The following is a 19730-nucleotide window of genomic DNA, read 5'->3' as shown; positions in this document are numbered from 1 at the left end:
CGTCATAGCCGAGGAGTTAAGTAGGACCTTGAATCACGATGTTCATGTAGCTTGAAGAACAGTCCACTCGGCCTGATTTGAAAAACACAAGAGATACCCAATAAGTGCTGTGATTGGGTGCAAATAAGTACCAAAATTAGTATTTAGGTGCTTGTGGAGTTGTTCTGTCATAAATGGCTGCCAGGAAATGGCTATTTTATACATTCTATGTATAAAATAAAATGTATTTTATACATTTTATGTCTCCCCTCGAACTGCCACCGTATTGTGGTGGGGGAGTTTGCGTACCCGGATCATCCTAGGAGCTATGTTGTCAGGGGCTTTGTGCCCCTGGTAGGATCTCCTAAGGCAAACAGGTCCTAGGTGATGGGTCAGACTAAGTGCAGTTCAGAAGCTCCCATGACCAGTACAAAATCAAGGACCGAGACGTTGCCTGGTATGGTGGAGCCGGGGCCCCACCCTGGAGCCAGGCCTGGGGTTGGGGCTTGCGTGTGAGCGCCTGGTGGTCGGGCCTTAGCCCACGGGGCCCAGCCGGGCTCAGCCCGAAAGAGCAACGTGGGCCCGCCCTCCTGTGGGTTCACCACCTGCAGAGGGAGCCATAGGGGTCGGGTGCAGAGAGGATTGGGTGGCAGTCGAGGTGGGTGGCCCGGCTGTCCGGTCCACATTCACAGCCCCTGGCTGTTGGGACGTGGAACATCACCTCGCTGCTGGGAAGGAGCCTGAGCTTGTGTTGGAGGTTGAGAGATACCTCCCCGATCTGAACCCGAGTAGTGTTCAGTTGTTGGACCTCTGTGCTAGTCACAGTTTATCCATCACAAACACCATGTTCGAGCACAAGCGTGTCCATAAGTGCACGTGGCACCAGGACTCCCTGGAGCCGGAGATCGAATATCAACTTTGTAGTTGTATCATCTGACCTTCGGCCACGTGTCTCGGACACTCGGGTGAAGAGAGGGGCTAAGCTGTCGACCGATCACCACCTGGTGGTGAGTCGGATCCGCTGGGAGCCGGTCAGATCTGGCAGGCCCAAACGTATTGTGAGGGTTCTGCTGGGAACGACTGGTGGGGACCCCTGTGTCAGCGAGGTCTTCAAATCCCACCTCTGGGAGAGCTTCTCCAGATCCCAAGGGAGGTTGGAGACATGGAGTCCAAGTGGACCATGTTCAACCACCCGCATTGTCGATGCGGCCGCTAGTAGCTGTGGTCGCAAGGTCTCTGGTGCCTGTCGCAGCGGCAATCCCTGAACCCGGTGGTGGATGCCGGAAGTAAGGGATGCCGTCAAGCTGAAGAAGGAGTCCTACTTGACTTTGTTGGTAAGTGGGACCCTGGAGGCAGCTGACAGGTACCAGCAGACCAAGCGTGTTGCAGCCCGTGCAGTTGCAGAGGCAAAACCTCGGGTCTGGTAGGAGTTCAGCGAGGCCATGGGGCGGACTGTCGGTCGGCCTCGAAGAAATTCTGGCAAACCGTCCAACGCCTCAGGAGGCGGAAGCAGCTCTCCACCGGCACTGTCTACGGTGCGGGTGGGGAGCTGTTGACCCTGACTGGGGATGTTGTCGGGCGGTGGAAGGAATACTTCAAGGATCTCTTCAATCCTATCGTCAAGTCTTCTGAAGAGGAAGCAGAGACTGGGGACTCAGAGGCGGACTCATCCATTACCCAGGCCGAAATCACTGAGGTGGTCAGAAAGCTCCTCGGTGGCAAGGCTCCTGGGGTGGATGAAATTCGTCCTGAGTACCTTAAGTCTCTGGATGTTGTGGGACTGTCTTGGTTGACACGCCTCTGCAACATCGCATGGCGGTCGGGGACAATGCCTCTGGATTGGTGGTCCCTCTGTTTAAGAAGGGGGACCGGAGGGTGTGTTCCAACGACAGGGGGATCACACTCCTCAGCCTCCCCCGGTAAGGTCTATTCCAGAGTACTGGAGAGGAGAATTCGACCGATAGTCGAACCTCGAATTCAGGAGGAGCAGTGTGGTTTTCGTCCTGGTCGTGACACACTGGACCAGCTCTACACCCTCCATCGGGTGCTTGAGGGTTCATGGGAGTTCGCCCAACCAGTCCACGTGTGCTTTGTGGATCTGGAGAAGGCGTTCAACCGTGTCCCTTGGGGCACCCTATGGGGGCTGCTCCGGGAGTATGGGGTCCGGGGTCCTTTGCTAAGGGCTATATGGTCCCTGTACGACCGCAGCAGGAGCTTGGTTCGCATTGCCGGTAGTAAGTCAAACCTGTTTCCAGTGCACGTTGGCCTTCACCAGGGCTGGCCTTTATCACCGGTTTGGGAACCACAGAATCTCATCTCAGCTGTTTGTGGATGATGTGGTTCTGTGGCTTCATCAAATCAGGACCTTCAGCGTGCACTGGGGCGGTTTTCAGCCCAGTGTGGAGCGTCTGGAATGATAATCAGCACCTCCAAATCCGAGGACATGATTCTCGACCGGAAAAAGGTGCCTTGCCCTCTTCAGGTCGGTGGGGTGTTCTTGCCTCAAGTGGAAGAGTTTAAGTATCTCGGGGTCTTGTTCACGAGTGAGGGGCGGATGGAGCGTGAGATCGACAGACGGATCGGTGCAGCATCTGCAGTGATGCGGTCGCTGTATCGGACCATCATGGTGAAGAGAGAGCTGAGTAGAGGGGCAAAGCTCTCGATTTACCCATGGATCTACGTTCCGACCCTCATCTATGGTCATGAGATTTGGCTCATGACCGAAAGAACAAGATCGCGAGTACAAGCGGCCAAGATGAGTTTCCTCCGCAGGGTGGCTGGGCCCTCCCTTAGAGATAGGGTGAGAAGCTCAGTCACTCGGGAGGAGCTCGGAGTCGAGCCGCTGCTCCTCCACGTTGAAAGGAGCCAGCTGAGGTGGCTCGGGCATCTTTTCCAGATCCCCCTGGACGCCTCGCTGGAGAGGTGTTCCGGCACGTCCCATTGGGAGGAGACCCCGGGGAAGACCCAGGACACGCTGGGGGGACTACGTCTCTCTGCTGGCTTGGGAACGCCTCGGGGTTCTCCCAGAGGAGCTGGGGGAGGTGTGTGTGAATCGGGAAGTCTGGGCGGCTTTGTTTGAGCTGCTGCCCCCGCGACCCGACTCCGGATAAAGCAAAAGAAAATGGATGGATGGATGGATACATTCTATGTCTATTCTGAGATTGTGAACTAGATCTGTGATCATAAAAAAGACGAGGTGTCTAGTGGATGACAAGTGGAAGCATGCTAAAATCTATGATTTTTAAAAATAAAATGCTTCTATCAATATCTAATTGATTGATTCACTTATCTGCAGCACTAATACAAAGATTGTGTTGAAGATAAAGGATTACATAGTGGTTAAAGCTACAGTGTGTAAGATTTTGTGTCATCTAGTGGTGAGGATGTACATTTAGGGAATAACCCTGTTGTGTCTGATGATTTGCGTCACAAATTGAGCTTTACCAGCGACACGCAAGTGGTAAAAAGGAGTTTTATGGAGACACGTTAGTGGAGCCATAAAACTGCTATTTGCGACCGTATAACAGCATGAACGTCCGCAATCATCAGACATAAGGGGGTTATTCCCATTCTATTTCAATTCCATTGTTTTCACGGTTTATTTTTCTGTAGGTAATTCGGTTGGCGAGGCTTACCGTCAAGCCGAGGCAGCATCTCTCCGACAGCGGTCAGGGCACGGAGTAATCCAAATGTAAAACGGTAATTCTGTGTCAATCCACATCGATAGTTTCGTATGGTAGCTTAAATTCACCCTATTTCGGTGGCGTCGGAACACGACTTTCTCACGCTCTCATCTCAGCTAACAGCGATAACAGCTAGCAGCGCGCGCAGCCGGTGTTCTGTCGAATTGTGCATCTCGTCGCATAAATCAACAGTTCCACATTCCGACAATATTGTGCATGTGCAGATGTGTGTAGGACAGGAATGACATTCAACAGGAATGACAGCTCATCAGAACACCGGTCAGGGTGCGGAGTAATACATCCAAATGTGAAACAGTCAGATATTTTGCCCCGTTACCCCGATATTATACGATCTGAAATCTCACATGATTAACCAAAATCAGATTCACAGAAACAATGTAATTGGATTAGAATACATTATCACCGGTCAAGATTTTGTCTCTGTTCATGTTTTACTTCTTTAGTGATGCGGCTTCATGCTCCCATTCCTTCTCTTCTTTTAAGAAATATTTTTTATGATTCTCCTTTTCATAAAATGAGTGTTCTCAAACATTTATCGCTTGCAGTAAAACCAGCAGACAGCGTACATCAGCGCAACCGTCTTACTCCTCTTCTTTTTTTTCTTCAGTTTTCTGGCAAAATGCAAAAAGCAGTGTAATTATGTACCATTTGTACTTTTTTAATCAATATTTCAGTGCAACAGTGGCCTCCATGAGGGAGCCTGCTCCCAAGTAAGTATGAAAGCCTCATTCTAAGATGTTGAAACACATTTTGTTGTTGCAGGTAATTATACACTACTCTACAGATGGTTATGGCCTAGTTCAAAAATAATGAAGCCTAACTGCTGATTTGCGTTTCATTTGTCATGAACAAGCCATTATTTTATTTAGCACCATCCAGAATTATCTGTGAGTTGCCTATAGTCTCTTTGACAGGTACTGAAAATTTCATGGAAAAATCTGCACGGTTCCAGAGATACTAACGAAATTTACCCCAAAAATAGCACTTTTTTCATCAATTTTGTGTGACATTGATATTTAGCATTATCATTTAAAATTGAATGTTAAAGAAATACTGTTATATTTTGTCAGTTTGTTTGTTTGTGCTTCATACTAACACACAGTAATACATTTTTGTAAAGGTAGAAATGTCATTTCCTAGAAAAAACATCATGTTTCTAAAGCGTAACACTGAGAATAAGTCCTTGATTTATTTGTGTCAAAACCTTAGCTATATCTCCTACTCTGCTTCAATAGAATAATTATATTACTTGTTCAATAATACCATGAACTAATGGACAGAATTTCTTAGTTTCAGGCTTCTGCAGACTAAAGAAGATGCCTCCAACTGTTGTTGCAGGCGTTACGCTCTAGCACATTATAGTATATATGCACTGATAATTTCTACCAATGACTGAACCGAGACCAATAGAAATATTGAAACTCTGATATATAACCATACCTAAAATGATAACATTTCACAAAAAAGACCACTTTTAAATTTTGATGGGGATGTCACACTTTGGCTTCATTATTTTTGAACTAGACCTTATCAATGCTACACTCCTACACAATGTACCTTTTAAATGACTGTTTGACTCCTTTAGAGAAGAGCAGCAGTGAATCCAGATTAAATGTTCTGATTTAACAACACCATCACTTTATATGAATTATGAAATCAATCATAGTGTTACCCAGGTTTGGTGACAGTGTGCTTGTGAAGAGAGCTCTGAACCCTTGGCCAACAACAGAACCGTCAGACCGAAACACCACGGTCAGGTACTTGGAGGAGGACTGGAAAGACCTAACACTGCCATTGCAAACTTTCCCCAGATATTGTGAAGAAGTAGACGGTCCGTCGTAGACCGCGACATAGTCACAGTGGCAGCAGTTCTCCATTCTGTGTTATGAAGATAAATTACAAATGACTATCTATAATAATCCCTGAAATGTTATTGGCTAAGAGTCCCATTAGAGGGTTGATTTTTTTTTTTCACTCACTGTAAGGTTGTGAATGACAGGAAGATTCTTTCATTGTATGACGTGCTGAGGGTACCAGATACAATAGGAACCATCAGGATAGTGGTTGGGGTGGTTTGGGCTGGCGAAGGAACCAGAGCCGTATAGCGAGCCTCCACATGGCCATCCTGAAGGTGGACCAGACAACAAAAAAAGTGTAAACATTTGTTGTTGGAAGCCTGTGTATGTGTATGCCAGTCACAGCCATGACAAGTACTGAACAAGGAGACGTGGGAGACCCTCAGCAACGGCCTTTGTGACATTAAATATCAGGCAGGGCATTAAAAAACAAATATTCAAATAATAGGATCGATCTGGTGCATCAAAATCAACTAAGCTTAATCATTTATCAGCAATATATGCCCTCTTAATACAGTGAGTTACAAGATTATAACATTTATTGTTTTGGAGTTTTTTTGTTAAAGATGGAGGGATGCACTCGTCAATCGAACCATCTCACTCACTGCATTTTATGGAGTACATTTCTTAAACCAAGGAAGCAGACCAAATATATATATATATATATATATATATATATATAATGTTTTGTTTTGTTTGTTTTTTTTAGAAAAGTGTCACTTGAAAATTTAAATGAGACTTTTTCCCCAAAAACACTGAGGGAAAAAATTAGCATCAAAAGAAACCATCAAAAATCTGAGGTGCCTACAATGTTCTGCAGTGATGAATGTGTTGCTGATGGATTTTAATACCTGTGGTTGTGTAATTTGGCCTGCTGGTTATTTGGTAGCAGTGATCTACAGAACAAAGAGAGGAGATTAAAGAGACAACCATCTTCAACAATGGTACGCAGCCTGTTGATATGCAAGCGGCAGTACTTACAGCTGTAGTCATAGCAACAATTTCCATAGTACTGACAAGAGCTTGTGCAGGAGCAGCTTCCCAGGTGACTGCCACAGCGGGTAACGACATGAGGGTGAAACTGGAAGACACGAGATTTATTTCATATAGCTTTACTGAGATAAACAACAGACTGCTTCATTTGTTTTACATGCCACAGACAGCAAATGTTTTAGGCACACTGCATGTGCCTGTGTGTGTGTGATATACTATGTACATGTATGGAATTTGTCTTTTTTTTCCTAAAAGTGCTGGAAAAGGTGGTTTGCACAGCAACATCTGCCTATCTGACAGAGAATGATCTTTTTATGCCTTACAGTCAGTACGTAGCACTGATCATTCAACAGAGACAGCATAGCTTGGTTTTTAATACCTGTTACGGGTGCACTGGTAGTGTGGGTAGCAGTAATCTGTATGACAAAGAGAGAAGAATAGTTATATCTCACTTTTACATTGCAAAACTGTTTATTTGTTCCCCTTAGTACTTACAGTTGTAGTCATAGCAACAATTTCCATAGTACTGACAAGAGCTTGAGCAGGAGCAGCTTCCATGTTCTAGCCACAGTTGTAACGACATGAGGGCCGGCCTTGGAGACACAGGAGTTATTTCAGATAATTTTACTGTGATAAAAATTAGACTAGTTCATTCTTTTTACATCCCACACTAAGCAAAATTTTAGGCACACTGCATGTGTCTGTGTGTGCGTACATGTGATGTACTACATGTCCCATTACCTAGCAGGACCAGTTAAGGAAGTCTTCACTAGGTCTTTTAAAGCTGCTATAACAAAAGATCTTCTTAAGAAACCTAATTTGGATTCTGGGCTGTTGAAAATTATACAACTATTTCCAGTTTGTCTTTTTTCCCCTGAAAGTGCTGGAAAAGATGGTTGCTCAGCAACATCTTGCCTATTTGTCAGAGAGTGATGTCTTTACACCTTTACAGTCAGTAGTTAGGACTCATCATTTCACAGAGACTGTACTCACTAAAGTGGAGAACAATTTGTGATTGCTGTGTATGAAGATTGTGATGTTGCTGTTGGATACGTGAATCACTGAGTGGATCACTGTATTTTGTTGGAGAGAACTGAGAATTACTTTGCTATTTCTGGATGCATGCGTTCATGGCTGTAGGTCTTATTTGCCATGTCGACTTCACTGTGCTCATTATAACAGCGTAACATCTCGGTTCTCAACTATGAAATATGGGGTACCTCAGGGTTCTGTCGTGGACCACTGTTCTCTTTATGTAGCACATCTTGGTCTGCTTATACAGAACCATGGAACTGGCTGATGTGTCTATGTAGGTTTAAAAAAAAAACTATATATATATATATATATATATATATATACACACACATACATACACTCTTGATTTGTTCGACTTACGGCTGTAGTCATGGCAACAGTTTCCAATGTACTGACAAGCACTTGAGAAGAAGCAGCTTCCCAGGTGATAGCCACAGTTGTAACAACATGAACGTGATTCACAGTTTGTTTATTTTGGTCTGCCAGATTTAAACATTGTAATGCTTTTTTTGTAGATGACCACTTAAAAGTACAAGATGTCTGCAGATGGTTCAGAATACTGCTGAACCATTTGTCTTGACTAAAACAAGGAGATCTGATCACATGAAAATCCAGCCAGCCATGTCTTGCTTTTTTTTTTTTTTAAGTTATTTTGCATGCATGCATGCATGGTGGTGTGTGTGTGTGTGTGCAATGCGCGCACACACATATGCACACACACAGCTCATTCAGCAGCTTGCAGCTTTTAATAAATGTGTGACTGCTTCACAAAATTTGCCATTATTTTAGGTAGTGCACAGTGTGTAAAAGAACTGAACTTCAACAATCATTTGATCAAACAGATTTACAGATTAAAAGGCTGCATATGTTGTTGACTTTAATACCTGTTGCTGTACTGGTTGGTGCACTTGATGCGGTTGTGACTAAAACCTTATTATATTGTTGAGGTTTTTAATACCTGTTGTGGAAGTTTCAGTTTGCGCGGTTGTGTCGTAGCTGCAGTAATCTACATAACACAGAGAGGAAAATAAAGTGATAACTGTCTTTTGCAGTCCATACGTGTACTGCTTACTGTCAAACTGCGAACAATCAGTCATTATGTGCAGAAGAACTGAGGCATTTGGCAGTTTGAGTGATTGAAAAGAGGAATCCAGAGCCTGTTTATGATGCTGATTTGTTCGACTTACAGCTGTAGTCACGGCAACAGTTTCCATTGTACGACAAGAGCTTGAGCAGGAGCAACTTCCCAGGTGGTAGCCACAGTTGTAACGACATGAACGTGAAGCTGGGAGGACACAGGAGTTATTTCAGATAGCTTCACTGAGATAAACAGCAAACCAGTTCATTCTTCTTTTATGTTTTACTGCAGAAAGACACTTAAGAATAAAAACTAAAAGACTACTAATTAATTAATATTTAACAATAAATGTGTGACCACTTTATTTTAGGTGGACCCCTAAAATTTAAAAGAAATCAAGCTTTATTTATCCAGGGAATTTGTTGCTGTGTTTTTTTTTTTTTTTTAGTTTTTTTATTAGCAATTTTGTTATCATTGAATGATCATCAGTAACTGTCTTAGAAACCACAGGTTTAGTTTTTTGGAGGTTAAGGGAGATTTACAACAAGATAATTCATTAAAGTCTTGAATAAACAAGCAGTGAGGACCTTGCTGGCCACCAGACAGGTACTATGCACTATATTAATAATGAGTGAAAACAAACTTTTTGATCTCGTGGATCAAATTAATTCTAAATTTATTCAGTTTATCTTCATTATATTCCCTTTCGTTTGCCAAGCTACAAGATTGTTTATTGTGTTTAATATAGATAGATGAGTCCCAGCTATCAATTTAATGATCTCCACATTCACCCGCTGCATTTTACAGGGTATATATCTGGGTATTTCCAAACCTTAGAAAATAGGATGAAAAATAAATAAAAGCACCATACTGAGCTTTGTGGGGAAAGCAACGCTTGGACATTTCAAATTCTGGGGTGTCTAAAACCTTTGCATAGCTTGGTTTTTAAATACCTGTTGGGGGTGAAGGGCTAGTGTTGTAGCAATAATCTGTATGACAAAGAGAGAAGAATAGTTATATCTCACTTTTACATTGCAAAACTGTTTATTTGTTCCCCTTAGTACTTACAGTTGTAGTCATAGCAACAATTTCCGTAGTACCGACAAGAGCTTGAGCAGGAGCAGCTTCCCATGTTATAGCCACAGTTGTAACGACATGAGGGCCGGCCTTGGAGACACAGGAGTTATTTTAGATAACTTTACTGTGATAAAACGTAGACCAGTTCATTCCTTTTTACATGCCACACTGAGCAAAATTTTAGGCACACTGCATGTGTCTGTGTGTGCGTGCTGTAATAAAATATCTTCTTAAGAAACCCAATTTGGATTCTGGGCTGTTAAAAAATTATACAACTATTTCCAATTTGTCTTTTTTTCTTGAACATGCTGGAAAAGGTGGTTGCTCAGCAACATCTTGCCTATCTGTCAGAGAGTAATCATTTGACACCTTTACAGTCAGTTACCACTCATCATTCCACAGACACTGTATTCACTAAAGTGGAGAACGATTTGTTGATTGCTGTGGATGAAGATTGTGATGTTGCTGTTGGATCTGCAAGCAGCTTTTGATAGAGTGGATCACTGTATTTGTTGGAGAGAACTGAGATTTACTTTGCCATTTCTGGACACATGCTTTCACGGCTGAGATCTTATTTGCCATGTCGACAGCAGTGTGCTCATTATAACAGCATCATATCTCAGTTCTCTCAGTTCTCATCTATGAAATATAGGGTACCTCAGGGTTCTATCCTGGGACCACAGTTGTTTTATCTTTATGTAGCTCATCATGGTCTGATTATACAGAGCCATGGAACTGATTTTCACTGTTATACTGATGGCCTTCTGATGTGTCTATGTATGTTACAGTACATATAGATCTCAGGTTGTAAAGGTGGAGGCTTGTAGTTGCAGTGAAAAAACTGATATCTTCTAGTTTCCAGCTTTTGCATGTAGCGAAGTCTCAGTCTCATTGTTAATGTGATATCAGTCAACACTGTGTCAAAGTGACTGTGTGATTCATCACAGTGAAAAAGCCGAAAATCTTGGTGTGACCTTTGAGCCAAGGGGGGGGGGGTTTGTTTTTGTTGTTTTTTAAAGATGACAACTTAAAAGTATGAGATTCAATATGAGATTAAGATGTATTCAGATTACCACTGAACCAGATGTCTTTGTGGAACAGGCTGCCTTTATTAGATTGTCCACTTGATTGATTGTCTTAAAGTTAATATTAAAACATTTTTCTTTGTCTATCACTGGCTTTATGGTTTTAGCTCAGTTATTACATCTGCCCATCTGTGTGTTTATTGCACTTGAAATATTAATGTTAACTGTTGTTATGGATATACAGTAGTGTTCAGAATAATAGTAGTGCTATGTGACTAAAAAGATTAATCCAGGTTTTGAGTATATTCCTTATTGTTACATGGGAAACAAGGTAGCAGTAGATTCAGTAGATTCTCACAAATCCAACAAGACCAAGCATTCATGATATGCACACTCTTAAGGCTAGGAAATTGGGCTATTAGTAAAAAAAAAGTAGAAAAGGGGGTGTTCACAATAATAGTAGTGTGGCATTCAGTCAGTGAGTTTGTCAATTTTGTGGAACAAACAGGTGTGAATCAGGTGTCCCCTATGTAAGGATGAAGCCAGCACCTGTTGAACATGCTTTTCTTTTTGAAGGCCTGAGAAAAATGGGACGTTCAAGACATTGTTCAGAAGAACAGTGTAGTTTGATTAAAAAGTTGATTGGAGGGGGAAAACAAAACTTATACGCAGATGCAAAAAATTATAGGCTGTTCATCTACAGTGATCTCCAATGCTTAAAATGGACAAAAAAACCAGAGATGCGTGGAAAAGGAAAATGGAAAACAACCATCAAAATGGACAGAAGAATAACCAGAATAGCAAAGGCTCACCCATTGATCAGCTCCAGGATGATCAAAGACAGTCTGGAGTTACCTGTAAGTGCTGTGACAGTTAGAAGACGCCTGTGTGAAGCTAATTTATGTGCAAGAATCCCTCGCAAAGTCCCTCTGTTAATAAAAGATGTGCAGAAGAGGTTCCAATTTGCCAAAGAAGACATCAACTGGCCTAAAGAGAAATGGAGGAATATTTTGTGGACTGAGAGTAAAATTGTTCTTTTGGGTCCAAGGCCGCAGACAGTTTGTGAGACGACCCCAAACTCTGAATTCAAGCCACAGTTCACAGTGAAGACAGTGAAGCATGGTGGTGCAAGCATCATGATATGGGCATGTTTCTCCTACTATGGTGTTGGGCCTATATATCTCATACCAGGTATCATGGATCAGTTTGGATATGTCAAAATACTTGAAGAGGTCATGTGCCTTATGCTGAAGAGGACATGCCCTTGAAATGGGTGTTTCAACAAGACAATGACCCCAAGCACACTAGTAAACGAGCAAAATCTTGGTTCCAAACCAACAAAATTAATGTTTTGGAGTGGCCTGCCAATCCTGGACCTAAATCCAATTGAGAACTTGTGGGGTGACATCAAAAAAGCTGTTTCTGAAGCAAAACCAAGAAATGTGAATGAATTGTGGAATGTTGTTAAAGAATTTTGGAGTGGAATAACAGCTGAAAGGTGCCACAAGTCGGTTGACTCCATGCCTCACAGATGTGAAGAAATCATGAAAAACTGTGGTTATACAACTAAATACTAGTTTAGTGATTCACAGGATTGCTAAAAAAGCAGTTTGAACATAATAGTTTTGAGTTTGTAGCGTCAACAGCAGATGCTACTATTATTGTGAACACCCCTTTTCTACTTTTTTTTACTAATAGCCCAATTTCATAGCCTTAAGAGTGCATATCATGAATGCTTGGTCTTGTTGGATTTGTGAGAATCTACTGAATCTACTGGTACCTTGTTTCCCATGTAACAATAAGAAACATACTCAAAACCTGGATTAATCTTTTTAGTCACATAGCACTACTATTATTCTGAACACTACTGTACCTGAGCTTTGATTTTATTGTTGTGTCTTGCTGATTTGATATGTTGAACACTTGTAAAATTTTCTGCTTAAAGTGCTGCATAAATAACATAAAAGCAATAAGTACATGGCATTTGGCTTTTTTCTTGAAATGGAGGTATGTTTATTTTGTTTGAAAAGGAATGCTTGGATGTTTTGAATAAACTGTTTTGTTGTGATGCACTGTTGAAATGAAGTGTGACTAAAACCTTTGCACAGGGCCCATATGTTGTTGAGATTTTAAATACCTGATGTGGCAGTTTCAGTTGGCAGGGTCATGCTGGAGCTGCAGTAATCTACACAACACAGAGAGAAAAAAAAGTGATAACTGTCCTTTATAGATCATACGTGACTACTCATGGTCAAACTGTGAACAAAAATAGAATCAGGCATTATGTACAGAAGAACTGAGGCATTTGGTAGACAGTGATTCAAGAGAGGGATCCAGAGCCTGTTGTCGATTTGTTCGACTTACAGTTGTAGTCATGGCAACAGTTTCCATTGTACCAACAAGAGCTTGAGCAGGAGCAGCTTCCCATGTAAAAGCCACAGTTGTGACGGCATGAGGGTGGTGCTGTAACAGTAAGCTGCACGGGGAAAGAGATGAGAATAAAGCAAGAAGTGATTATTTTTTAAACCTCTAATTATTTAATAAAGGCTTTGATAACACAATGGATTAATTTAGCAGTTTCCTAACTTCAAAAATCAACTTTTTCCCCAGAAAATCCAAATCGTTCAAAACAACAGGACTACTTTCCTCACATACAGACAGTAATACTGATTTTTAGTGCATTCTAATATTCATTCTAATATTCATGACAAAACTAATAATTTTCTGTATTTTCACCCAAAATAAATGTATAACATTGTCAATGCAAGTACCACAGTAATGACAATGTTTACTCCGGAGTGCATTTAAACTATGTTTTGTTTGATGTTGCAATTTTGTACTAAAGGTAACCTTCATCAAATAAAAAAAACTACTGTGCAAATGTTTTAGGCAGAGTGTCCCTGAAACTTTTGGACCAGTTTTAAAATAGCTCATATTTGTAAATAAATGTTACAGTACATATTCTACAACCCAATTCCAATGAAGTTGGGACGTTGTGTAAAATGTAAATTAAAACAGAACACAATGATTTGCAAATCCTCTTCAACCTATATTCAATTGAATACACCACAAAGACAAGATATTTAATGTTCAAACTGATAACTTTATTGTTTTTGTGCAAATATTTGCTCATTTTGAAATGGATACCTGCAACATGTTTCAAAAAGCTGGGACAGGTATGTTTACCACTGTGTTACATCAGCTTTCCTTCCAACAAACACTCAATAAGCATTTGGGAACCGAGAGACGGACACTAATTGTTGAAGCTTTGTAGGTGGAATTCTTTCCCATTCTTGCTTTATGTACGTTCAGTTGTTCAACAGTCCGGGTCTCCGTTGTCGTATTTTGCGCTTCCTAATGTGCCACATTTTCAGTGGTCGACAGGTCTGGACTGCAGCAGGCCAGTCTAGTACCCGCACTCTTTTACTATGAAACCACGCTGTTGTAACACGTGCAGAACGTCCCTGAAAAAGACGTTGTTTGGATGGCAGCATGTGTTGCTACAAAACCTGGATGTACCTTTCAGCATTGATGGTGCCATCACAGATGTGTAAGTTGCCCATGCCATAGGCACTAACACACCCCCATACCATCACAGATGCTGCTTTTAATGCTGGTAACAATCTGGATGGCCTTTTCCTCTTTTGTCCGGAGGACACGACATCCATGATTTCCAAAAATAAATTGAAATGTGGACTCATCAGACCACAGCACACTTTTCCACTTAGCGTCTCTCCATTTCAAATGAGCTCGGGCCCAGAGAAGGCGGCGGCGTTTCTGGATGTTGATGTCTGGCTTTCACTTTGCATGGTAGAGTTTTAACTTGCACTTGCAGATGTAGCAATGAACTGTGTTAACTGACAAAGGTTTTCTGAAGTGTTCCTGAGCCCACGCGGTAAGATCCTTTACACAATGATGTCAGTTTTTAATGCAGTGCCACCTGAGGGATCGAAGGTCACGGGCATTCAATGCTGGTTTTCAGCCTTGCCGCTTACGTGTACAAGTTCTCCAGATTCTTTGAATTTTCTGATTGTATTATGGACTGTAGATGATGGAATCCCTAAATTCCTTGCAATTGAACATTTAGAAACACTGTTCTTAAACTGTTGGACTATTTTTTCCACGCAGTTGTTCACAAGTGGTGATCCTTGCCCCATCTTTGCTTGTGAATGGCTGAACCTTTTGGGGATGCTCCTTTTATACCCAATCTTGACACTCACCTGGTTACAGTTAACCTGTTCACCTGTGGAATGTTCTAACAGGTGTTCTTTGAGCATTCATCAGCTTTCCCATTCTTTTGTTGCCCCTGTCCCAGCTTTTTTGAAACATGTTGCAGGCATCCATTTCAAATGAGCAAATTGCACAAAACAAAAAAGTTTATCAGTTTGAACATTAAATATCTTGTCTTTGTGGTGTATTCAGTTGAATATAGGTTGAAGAGGATTTGCAAATCATTGTATTCTGTTTTTAATTTACATTTCACACAATGTCCCAACTTCATTGGAATTGGGTTGTATGATCATCTCACACCTTTAAGGTTTATCTTTTTTAGGCAATAAAGCCACATAATTTTTGGAGGAGTTTCTTATAGAATTTATAAGAAAATCAGATTAAATTGCTTTGATTTATTTCAGTCTATTGTTGATTGATCACTGGTAATTGTCTGTGTTTTGTATCAGGGACTACACCTAGAAGTAAATCAAATGATTTATTTTTTATGTTGTTGGTGTTGTTCCAACATGATGTTTGTTACTTTTAAGAAAATCCTATTTTAATTTTGTTTGAATCATTTGAACACACACATCTTCAACCGCTTAGTCCAATTAAGGGTCGCAGGGGCTGGAGCCTATTCCAGCAGTCATAGGGTGTGAGGTGGTGTACACCCTGGACAGGACGCCAGTCTGTCGCAGGGCCACATATAGACAAACAAACACATTCACACCCGCACATGCATCTATGGACAATTTAAAGTTTCCAATCCACCTAACCTGTGTCTCTTTGGATGTGGGAGGAAGCCGGAGCACCCGGAGGGAACCCACACAAACACGGGGAGAACATGCTAACTCCACACAGAAAGGTCACAGGTGGGAATTGAACCCATGACCTTCTCGCTGTGAGGCAACAGTGCTAACCACTAATCCACCGTGCTGCCATCATTTGAACATTTAAAACGTCATTTATTTCATTTATTTGTGTCTGTTTGATTTTTTTAATCTCTGTAAAAATGAAAAATATAAGAGAAAGTACGTTTCTTCAGCATCTCCCTTGTTTCACTCAGAGTTGCCACAGCAGATCTGAGGTATCTGCATGTTGATTTGGCACAGGTTTTACGCCGGATGCCCTTCTTGATGTAACTCTACATTACATGAAGAATGGGAAGGGGGGCCTTGAACCCATAACCTTCTGCTCTGGAAACAAATGAATTTAACTGCTTGGCCATTACCCCTGTTAAAAATATACATGCTTAAAAAAGTGTATTTACCAAATGCTATGTTTGATTTTTTCAAAAAAAAATTCTACAGGGAACTGAAAACTTTTGCACATATTCTGTATATCAGATATTTCTTCCTATAATTTTGAAACCAAAATATCATTTTCTGCATGTCAGTTTTTTATTTTTAAATTTTTAGTTTAAATCAGCAGTTGACAATCTTCCTGTGTTATTCCCCCACATAGAGGGCAACACATTATAATGGGTTATATTTCATTTCCAATCAAATTTTGTTAAATATATTACAAACACAGGCACATTATCATTAATATGTATTTGTAAATTAAACCATTTGAGTGTTGCTAAATGCCCTGAGCTGAATCAAATTTTTGAAGATGTAACAATTCCTGTACTGTTCAACATGGCACTTACAGTAGTTGTCATGGTGACAGTTTCCACAGTACTGACACGAGCTTGTGCAGGAGGAGCGTCTCATGTCCCAGCCACAAATGTAACAACACGGGCCGAGTTGAGAGACATGGGAACACATAACATTATTAGAGCAACCTTTAAATTGGCCAGAAAAAAGAATATTCCAGTTTTCTGTCACCCGCGGTTTGTGGACGACTGTTATACCTGAGGTGTACCATCGCTGTGGTGCGGCCTTGATCATGGGGCAGTAAGCTGCATGATGAGAGAGATGAGAATGAAGTGATCAGCGTTACTGTCTGAGGGATGCAGAAGCGGTTAACGGCGTGGATTTTTGAGATGTGGCACTCACTGCTGTAGTCATGGCAACAGTTGCCGCTGTTTTGGCAAGAGCTTGTGCAGGAGCAGCTCCCCAGGTCCCCGCCACATCTGCCACGACATGAAGGCTGGGCTGGCAAACATAAACGACTCATTACCGACTTTAGACATACAACTGCTGAATATGAAGTAATAACAATAGTACTACATAGAGAATTGTAATGCTTGGATAAGAACACATTTTCAAGTCAAATTCTTTATGAAATTTCAAACTGAATCCATTGTGATGGATGATGATCATCTCTTCTGCATAAAATAAGCCTTTTCCAAAAATATCCTAAGAAGATGCCTAGTTTCAAGCTATTGGAAAATCCTTTGTGATTTAGAATTTTGATTAATTAAACGCTACAATGCACATAACTCACATTTCATATTTGTTGCACATTGCTGCTTTGCTTCCTTCAGACTGTTTTTGCCTTGACAGGCAATAACGTAAAAAGAAACAATAAGAATTTTCGATAGAAACCCCTTGAAGCCACACTTGTTCGACACCAATGGGCATCAGTGCAGGTTTTGAGAATTTATTTCTACTCTTCTAACTTGATAATTGGTTAGTTTCTTTAATGTTTTTTTTTTCTTTAATTTTAAATTTTTGTACCTGCTGGATTTATTGCATCAGCTGCTGCAGCTTGAGAATCTCCTGTTGGGCAAAACAAAATAAATTGTCAGATAAGTGGCGTGACTTTACATGATTGAAATCAAATTGTTTGTTTTTTTTTTTTTTGGTTTTTAACTATTTTTAGTTGAGTTAATGGCAACTGTTTTTGTCTTGTCATATACCGGGTACTACAACAACAAATAAATACAAACATTTTCAAGCCTCATTTACGTATTCAATTTAAGGGTCGTGGGGCAGCTGGAGCCGGCCCCAGCAGTCATAGGGCGAGATTCGGGGCACACCTTGGACAGGACACCCCTGAGCCACGAGACAGACACACATTCAGAGACAGTAGTCTATTGCAGGGACACAAAAATAACTTCTTTTTATTCAAACATTAATTAATTTGATTTTTTCTCTTGGTTGTCCCCATCATCCAGCCTTTCTAACACTTCCTGGGGGATCCTGAGGCGTTCCCAAGCCAGCTGGAAAATATAATCCCTCCAGTGTGTCCTGGGTCTTCTCTCAGTCGGATGTGCCTGGCAGACCTAGGGAGCATCCTCACCAGATGCCCGAACCACCACAGCTGGCCCCTTTTGACGTGAAGAAGCAGCGGCTCTACTCAGAGTCCCTCCCTAGTTGAGCTTCTCACCCTATCCTGAAGTGTAAGCCCAGGTATCCAAAGAAGGAATCTCATTTCTGCTGCTTGTATCCACAACATTGTTCTTTCGTTAATTACCCAAATTACATGAGCATAGGTGAGAATAGGGGCGTAAATTGACTGGTAAATTGAGGGTCTTGCTTCCTGGCTCACCTCTTTCCTCACCACGACGGTCCGCTACAGTGTCCGTAAAACAGATGCAACAGAACAGAAGCAGATGCCTTCCCAATCAGTGTATTGATCTCGAGCTGAAATTTATCCCCCCCTCATGAACAAGGCCCTGAGATACTTGGGGCAATAACTCTCCCCTAACCCAGAGTGGACAATCCATTGTTTTCCTAAAGATGATCATGGTCTCAGATTTTGAGGTTTCTGATTCTCATCCCAGATGCTTCACACTCGGCCACAAACTTGCCCAGTGTGCATCGAGCCTTTTTTTCTTTCTTTCTTTTCTTTTTCTTTCAATTGGGCTTTGAAACTTAACTTATTAGTGCCTTTGATGCTATTTTTTTAGACAGCTCGGATATTTCAAATTTGATTTCTATTGATCCAGTGATGTCCATAACCAGCCACTAAATTTACATTTTTATGAAAATTTGTGGGAAATAAAAGCTTTGACACAAGTGAAAAGACATTTATCTTCAACACAAATGATTAGTCAGTTAACAAAAACAAAAAATATATCTGTATCCTGGGAAGCTTAAAATTAAACCCTAGGTGCATTATTGGATTTATGTTATTTTATTTAATGGTACCTGCTGGATCTTTTCCGTCTGCTGGTGGGGCATCAGCATCACCTGATAGACAAAAACAAAAGAAATACTCAGATAATTGGTGGGACATACAGTGCATCTGAAAAGTATTCACAGCGCTTCACTTTTTCCACATTTTGTTATGTTACAGCCTTATTCCAAAATGGATGAAATTCATTTTTTTTCTCAAAATTCTACATACAGTACCCCATAATGACAATGTGAAAAGGGGCTTTTTTATTTTTTCAAATTTATTAAAAGTAAAAAAACAAACAAACAAAGAAATCACATGTACATAAATATTCACAGCATTTGCCATAAAGCTCAAAATTGAGCTCAGGTGCATCCTGTTTCCACTGATCACCCTTGAGATGTTTCTACAGCTTAATTGGAGTCCACCTGGGGTAACTTCAGTTGATTGTACATGATTTGGAAAGACACACACCTGTCTATATATAAGGTCCCACAGTTGACAGTGCATGTCAGAGCACAAACCAAGCATGAATTCAAAGGAATTGTCTTTAGATGTCTGAGACAGGATTGTCTACAGGCACAAAACTGGGGAAAGGTACAGAAACATTTCTGCTGCTTTGAAGGTCCCAATGATCACAGTGGCATCCATCATCTCTAACTAGAAGAAGTTTCAACAGGACTCTAGCTAGAGGTGGCTGCCTGTCTAAACTGAGCGATCGGGGAGAAGGACCTTAGTCAGGGAGGTGACCAAGAACCTGATG

At 41.3% G+C, this 19730-nt stretch overlaps 2 protein-coding genes and 2 long non-coding RNA genes across 4 annotated transcripts in view; all 4 read right to left on the bottom strand.

Annotated features, from left to right (window-relative positions):
- Positions 1-16: 16 nt before the first annotated feature.
- On the bottom strand, positions 17-5888 carry LOC117523868 (CUB and zona pellucida-like domain-containing protein 1). The gene is made up of 4 exons (XM_034185482.1): positions 5883-5888; positions 5663-5808; positions 5356-5561; positions 17-72 (listed from the first exon to the last, which is right to left on the bottom strand). The coding sequence occupies exons 1-4, from the start codon at positions 5886-5888 to the stop codon at positions 17-19; spliced, it is 414 nt and encodes a 137-aa protein (XP_034041373.1).
- Positions 5889-6398: 510 nt separating this feature from the next.
- LOC117522863 lies at positions 6399-8488 on the bottom strand. The gene is made up of 3 exons (XR_004564354.1): positions 8452-8488; positions 6521-6620; positions 6399-6435 (listed from the first exon to the last, which is right to left on the bottom strand). It is a non-coding gene; the product is annotated as an uncharacterized LOC117522863 (long non-coding RNA).
- A 2-nt stretch (positions 8489-8490) lies between these two features.
- The window catches only part of cuzd1.2 (CUB and zona pellucida-like domains 1, tandem duplicate 2), a 47251-nt gene continuing 36011 nt past the window's right edge, over positions 8491-19730 (bottom strand). Inside the window, exons 11-12 of the mRNA XM_034185480.1 lie at positions 13112-13223; positions 8491-8573 (exon numbers count right to left, since the gene is read on the bottom strand). Of these exons, the coding sequence (XP_034041371.1) occupies positions 8491-8573; positions 13112-13223 (195 nt within the window). The remainder of the gene's footprint in view (positions 8574-13111; positions 13224-19730) is intronic.
- Positions 9601-12901, bottom strand: LOC117522864. The gene is made up of 3 exons (XR_004564355.1): positions 12885-12901; positions 9714-9812; positions 9601-9634 (listed from the first exon to the last, which is right to left on the bottom strand). It is a non-coding gene; the product is annotated as an uncharacterized LOC117522864 (long non-coding RNA).

This window comes from Thalassophryne amazonica, chromosome 13, assembly GCF_902500255.1.
Source record: "Thalassophryne amazonica chromosome 13, fThaAma1.1, whole genome shotgun sequence".
Lineage (NCBI taxonomy): Eukaryota > Metazoa > Chordata > Actinopteri > Batrachoidiformes > Batrachoididae > Thalassophryne > Thalassophryne amazonica.
This window is presented reverse-complemented; position numbering and strand designations above follow the sequence as displayed.